The sequence below is a fragment of the Amphiura filiformis genome, chromosome 1, assembly GCF_039555335.1.
Source record: "Amphiura filiformis chromosome 1, Afil_fr2py, whole genome shotgun sequence".
NCBI lineage: Eukaryota > Metazoa > Echinodermata > Ophiuroidea > Amphilepidida > Amphiuridae > Amphiura > Amphiura filiformis.
Window position 1 is genome coordinate 82474174 of NC_092628.1, and position 7208 is coordinate 82481381.

A 7208-nucleotide genomic window follows, 5' to 3' on the forward strand; every position below is an offset into this window, starting at 1 on the left:
CATTCGCCTAATGGCGCACCTGGGCTCCTTTGCCTTGGAGTAAATTTCATGTACAAATAGAGAGCTCCCTCCTCTAAAAAGTCCAACAAGAATTAAGGGTATGTACCCTTATTTGCTGGTGGGATTTTTATGGGAGGGCACTTTTAGTTTGTGTCTAAAATTCCAGTTACGTCAAGGGATCCCATAGCGCAATTAGGCGAACATTAAGGTATATCAAGAGACGAAGACGTTTAAATGGTACAAGACGTATATATACCTACTTCTTAAACTTTATACACATTTCATAACTATCTACACAGATGTTATTCATTGTAAAGCGATGGTTCAATTTATTATAAAAGTTGAATTTGTATATACTAAGCGATTGACTTGCTTTACACTTAGAATTTGTATATGTATGTAGATTTTCCAACGGGTTTTGTTTTTCTTGTGTATTGATGTCTGATTGTACAAAATTAAGCTTTATTATATAACCCTCCCCCGTCAGAATAAAAAATGCATAACAACAGTCTAGTTGTCTTCAAATCATGTTTCTGGTTTGGTTGTGGTTTAATCTTAACCACAATATGATACATAACAAAGTACTTCCTAAAGCTTGCCTGCCACATATTATCCCTAAATCCTGTACATGGATATTTCAAGAAAAAACGAGTGTGTCCGCTAGTTCTTCATGATAAGTCGCTTGCTGGAGTCACCAAGTACTAGTCTGAAATGTTGAAAGAGAATAAATAGCAATTTAAAAATGTATCGTTAAAACATGGTTAAACAACTTTACACACACTTACACAAATACGTGGTGTCTCTGAACGAACTGTGCCATTAAACTGTTTTGGCATTTTATGATGCAATTAAACATGATGGAATCAAACATGCATAGGCACAGTAAAACAGCTTTCATGTACTTGTTGAATAATTTCTGTTTTGCCATTTTGCCAGCAAAAACTGTTTTTGCCAAGTGGAAAAAAACGCAGTTATTAAAAGCCATGTTTTCTACCTGTGACAAAAACCTGCAAACCCTGTCCGAATCAAAGGTTCCCAGTGTGATGCGTATAGGCCAGTTACCACTGGCGTAGCGTGAGTCATCTATGGAGGAGGGGGTGTGTTGGGGTGTGTGGGTGGGGTGGGGGATGTACATGATTGGGGAACCAGGCCTGATGGGTGGGGGGCACAAGCCGTGCCTGACTGCCTGACCTAGCGGTGTCTGTGCTCAAATATTGAGAAAAATAAAGCCCACACTAGTTACATGGAAAAGTACGGGTTAAGCTCGTTGCAATGGGTCTTATTTTTATCACATGTTCCTGATTTTATTCTGGGATTGGGGAAATAGCGAAAATTTTAGTTTGGGCCTATTATTTGATATAACTGCAATATATACGGAAATTTAAATGTGACCAGGGTAAATGCTTCCTTGACTAATTTCTTATAAGATCAATGTATTACCCTGTAGTAATAACTATATTATTTTATTTTATTAAATGTTATTTTACTTATTGTGCTCATGATCAGAAGTATTTGATTTATTTTGGTATTTATGTCCACATTGTCAGAATACAGAAATGGGTTGATGTACATTGTTTAATCAAGATAATCCTAAACAATACGTTTTTGCATCCGTTTTATGATGATCAGCCTTCGATAAGGAGATAGGATACTGACAGTGACATTTGAAATGGTCCCAAAATTATTAATGGTAATGACAAACGACCACAAAAAACTTATAAAAATCGACTTATTTAATATAATATTATGTTTTGATGAATCCAAGTGTGTGAAAATATTGGATCCAACACATAATAATGATAAAATTGGATGCTTTTCGCCCAATATTTATTTGTTTCGCTATGAGTTTTAAAATATTGGACTTGGCTACGTCTCGTCCAATATTTTAAAACTCATAGCTCGACCAATAAATATGGGCTCAATCGATCCAATTTTATATCAATATTGAATAAAACAAAAGTAATAAATCAGTGGATTTCATATTATGTTAAGACGTTATTACACTTCCATTTTAAAGGATAAATTCCAGAGAGATGAACCAGGAGACGAAATTATAAGTTCTTTTCTAATAATAATAATAATAGTAACCTGACGGATATTACAAGCGAAACGTGGGAGGGGAGATTACATCTCTAGGCTTTGAAAAAATGTATATGATTATTACATGACATCTTATTGTATTATTAGTTCTGTAATGAGAATATTTTAAAATAGAATAGATATAGATTATCTCTATTGAGTCTGGGTATTAAAAGAATTTGTGTTCTCAGAAGGGCAATGAACGTTGTTTTCTAACCATGTGTGCTTTAATATTCCCTGGTAATGTTTAATGTTTTATATTGGGCGGTTACAAGTTTGTCGTAAGTTGTCGTTTTCGTTGTCTTAGGCGAATACGTACCCGGGCTTGATTGGTTCATTTAACTACAGAAAGAGACAAGTACAATTATTGTTCAAAAGTCTGTTTGAAATATCAAACATGCCGCTGTTAATTGGGACCTACCTATAGAAGACTCCAGCCAGTAGACCGCCAATGAATGGTCCCGCCCAATAGATGTAATGATCCTCCCAAAAATATGCAACACAGGCTGGTCCGAAACTACGAGCTGGATTGAACGAGGCGCCAGATGTGTGGTACCTGCAAACACGACAATCGTTACAGAACTTAGATATCATACATGTATTATACTTAGACTTTTTAGATCACTCACTTCCTCCAGAACCGGGGCATTATCAAATGATATTCAAATAACAGGATGGATCGAGCCAGTCGGATTTAAATTCCTAAAATTGAACGGTAATAGTGATCCCGTTGTTAACTTTTCTTTATATAAATTTATGGACCTTCCTCATCCTGGGTACTGTGTTAGATTTAGATGTGTAGTGAACAAAGATATAAAATACATCCGTTGCCCTGTGAATATACATGTACATGGGGAAAGTTCTTACGCTGTTAAGATTGCGACAACAACTGCAAAACCGTAAGCCAATGGTCCAGTGACCTGCTTGCTCTTCGGGTCCAGGTTGGATTGAAGGTATGCCATGTAGATAAAGATAGACAACATGCATTCGATGATTACTGCTGTACCTGTGGTTACTTCAAGGGTGTGGTCACTGCAAGAGTTAAAGTAATGAATTCGAGTGAAAAACAAATACAATCATCGAACTTGAAGGTCATCACTAACAATCATGCACAATTTATATTGCGAAAAGAATCGAATCACAACACGAATCAGAACAATGTATTTTTAATCTCGCTGTCAGAAATCTAATCTAAATATCTTAACAACCTCAGGTGACGTTACCTACTAAGGTGGTGTCACTTAAGTAGTTCAGCTAGGGGATGAGAGTCTATGAGATATATGAACAAAATATAGCAGATAATATGGTTTTTGATATTAAATTGTTTAAGGCAGAGAAGATGATAATGTATGTTCTTTTTTTTTTGTTCTATGCTGACAACACTTTCCGCATTGCATTCTTAGACATGCTATTTTTATTACACTTCTTAAAATGTTTAGTTCTACATTGCCACAGTTATTTTTTACTAAGCTAAATATCTAAACAGTAACTTAAATACCTACTTTTATGTATAAACATTTAAAATATTTTCATGTTTATTCATAGTGAGTAATTAAGAGGTCATAACTACTTAACCGACGTCCTATAGGTTCCCCAATAGATTTTTTACCCGCGCACTAAGTCACCAAATGACTCCCACTAATCTTGGTACCATCCCTTCAGCTCTTTTTAGCGAGAACACACATTACCACCTATACCACCTTACCCGGTGTATAGGGTGGTCAACGATAGGGTATTTAAGTACATCATTTGTTATTAAATGGTGCAAAATGTAGAAAAAAACAATTGAAGGCGTCAATGTGGAGCAAATCACACATGCATTTTTTACATATAGCCAGGGTTGCCCAATTTGGCAAGGGCACAATTAAATTATGATCTAATACATTAGTAACGTCACACGTCTGTGCTTATTTTAATATCACTGGAAAGAAGATACTAATAGCTACCTATTGGTAGCAGATAAAAAACATGGGGGTTAAATAAATCCAGAAGGGGTTGTACTGCCTAGCATGTAACCAAAATACCAAAATAAGACAAAGGATAACAGTGTGTGACACAACAAATCGTAACCATGGTAACAACCGAAATAATCCATCAATTTCAGAATGTAAGTGTTAATTTTCCTAAACATTTCAATTTATACCGTAGAGGACGTTAACTTACCTGTCATATTTATCGAATGGCACATTTCCACGGAACATATTAGCACCTCCTTGGATATCATAGTATGAGTCTTGTGATAGTACAGCCTACACACAATGGAAAACAATTTATCTTGGTGGTAAGAATAATAAATAGAACAATAGAGCTTTTCCTGGGAAAGTGATGTTATTGTTAAACATAAAAATGTTATTTAATTTGAATAACAACCCTGATGAATCTATCCACTGAAGAGCAAACAAATACTGACAAAACACTTTCCAAAATGGACCCCAAATTGACCCCTGAGGTACACCGAACTCAATATTTATCAGGTCTGATATGGTGATAAGAATAATAAATAGAGCAAATAAACACTATAAACAAACATACAACTTTCCAACATGTTCTTCTGACATGAAATGTTTAATTGTGTCTTGAGATATTTATGTTATCGTCATGTGTTTTACATATTTTCACAAAGTCAAAAGTAGGCTTGTCTTCATATTTTCATATTTACATACGCACATTTACTTATTCTTTGAGGTAAGAGTTGCGATATAATATGAGAAATCTGTGTGACCTTGGAACTGCTTCACAAAGTTTGCCTAGGAAATCTTTGGTGAAACTGTTTCCTGATTTGATTGATATATGATTATTACCTTCACAAATGCAGCACCAGCAAGACCACCAGAGACTTGCCCAATGAAGTATAACACAGCAACGAATGGGTTGATGCCACCTGATAAAGCTACTGCAAATGTCAAGGCGGGGTTGAACAGACCACCACTAGATGATTTAACAACAGAAATGAGTTAGTTACAAACATATCAGAGGAGCACTTCCCACCACGCCACTGTGTTGACTTGCGGTTAGCACAGCTGTGCGAGTGAACATGACACCACTGCTCGCACATTGCATTGACGGGCATGGTTAAATTTGAATTTGGACTGATATATTTACAATAAAAACGCATTCAAAATGCTAGTCGATTTCACATTTTATGTTACCTACAGAAAGTGTGAATTATCCTTTATGCATACATCACTTTTGTTCTGAAATCGACCAAGTAATAATGACACACGCACAATTCTTAAACAACATATTTTTTGCACAGAATTCAATGGGATTTGAAAAGTAAAGTGGCAGCTGAAACTCTAGTGATAACACGTTTGCAGTGCATGATGGGGCTTCCTTAAATCATCCTCTGCAAATATATTGACGACGGTATTTGTGAAGAAGCCGCACATTTCATAGGGTTCCAAATTTAGCAACAGGTGACTACATTGGAAAAGCACAGATGTATGAACATCCCAGAAATCACGAAACGCTTTTTTTTTGTCAAAAGGGTGCATAGGCGTTTAATTTTTCATTCACAGTAAACGTATAGGACAATGTAACTGGGCTAAATGCCTAAACACTAAAGTAAACAAACATATAAACACCAAAAATAAACAGGATTGTATAGATTCTGAACTCCTATTTGAGTTTTCTTTCGTGATAAGTTGCTAGTTGTTCTGTCCAGGGAAACTGGTCCCTACACTGTAAATCTAATGTGTTTAGGTTCTAAATGTCCATCTGTAAAACTTGTTAAACATATAAAAGTGTTTAGGAATAACTGAAAATATTGTTTTCCATATTTTTACGAAACTATTGGTATTTTTGGAAACCCCTACTCCTAAACATCACAAATCCAAAATACAATCCACACCGTCCCTTTGGTTTACAAGTTATCGCCCGGGTTATCGCGCTTTTAAATTTGTAACTAAACGCATCCTAAACTCTTATACCCCGTCCTTTTATAACCTAAACAGTAGTGTTTAGATACAGGTAGATGTTTGATATATCACATATATATATAATATAAGCACAAGCTATAACACTTTTAAAACACGTTAGGCGTTTAGCCAAATTGTTATTATTATATACATGTACCGTTTCAGAAAAAAGTTTTCATATTTTGAAACCTATTCTCCTACGCACCACAAATCTAAAATAAAACACCGTCCCTTTGGTTTTCAAGTTATCACACTTTGAATTTGTATCTTAACGCATACACTATATCCGTCCTAAACACTCTAAATGAGAGATTTACAGTTTCGCACACCCCTACCAAAATAAAAGTTGAGTGCCCCCGGGAAATATGTTTACTTCAGTGAATTACCAAACAAATTAAATTAAAAGAAAATAAAGAGAACCCATAGAAGTGTATCTCATCGAAGTCAGACGATGACCCCTAAAAGTATGTAATTGTGTACCACGCGAACATTCTATATCATTATGAGCTATTATAAATTATAAAAAGAAGACCAATACCTTATATTGAGGAAAGCTGAGCAAAGCAAAGCTATGGCAAGACCTTCAGCAAATGCAATGGATAACACGTCTTGTGATGTCACCGCTAAGCAAGCGATGAATGTGTAGAAAAATGTCCCTGCAAACTCAGCAAAAGTTGACTGCACATATTTTTCAAAAGTAGACAATTCTTCTTCGAAGTCCAAATCATCAATATCTCCTCCTCTCTTTTTACCCATTTTGTCGTTTTTTACTCACACAGAACTTACAAAAAATACCAAAAATGGCTACTTTTGAACTTCCACGGCTCGTTGTTGCTTGTGTAGTCAAAATGGCGGCGGATTCTTTTTCGGGTGAGGTTTTGCAAATACAAAAAAGTGATCTTTGGACTCGCGCCTTTCCAACTGACGCGATTTGGTTAGAGCATTCACATAAAGTAGGCGGGTCTACAGAGATGACCAAGTTGAAATTGTAGTTTTTATCTTTAGTTGTTGTTTTCCTAGACTGCTGATTGACAACGATGCTGAAGTGGTTGTAATATGTGACTCCTCGCCACAACTGAGCCCGGATGTCGCCAGTGCCACTATTGAGATATGCTCCATCGAACTTAACAATAAACAATAGGAAAGAAAGGATTTATTGACTGTTTTATTGATTTTTCACTACTTAAATGTCAAGTACTATAGACATGATAT

General features: G+C 35.7%; 1 protein-coding gene across 1 annotated transcript; it reads right to left on the reverse strand.

Annotated features, from left to right (window-relative positions):
* Positions 1-660: 660 nt before the first annotated feature.
* Positions 661-6931, reverse strand: LOC140167339 (aquaporin-8-like). Its single transcript, XM_072190661.1, has 6 exons — positions 6535-6931; positions 4881-5007; positions 4243-4328; positions 2947-3111; positions 2501-2635; positions 661-706 (listed from the first exon to the last, which is right to left on the reverse strand). Exons 1-6 carry the CDS (start codon positions 6750-6752, stop codon positions 661-663), a joined length of 777 nt encoding a protein of 258 aa, XP_072046762.1. The 5' UTR covers positions 6753-6931.
* Positions 6932-7208: the final 277 nt, after the last annotated feature.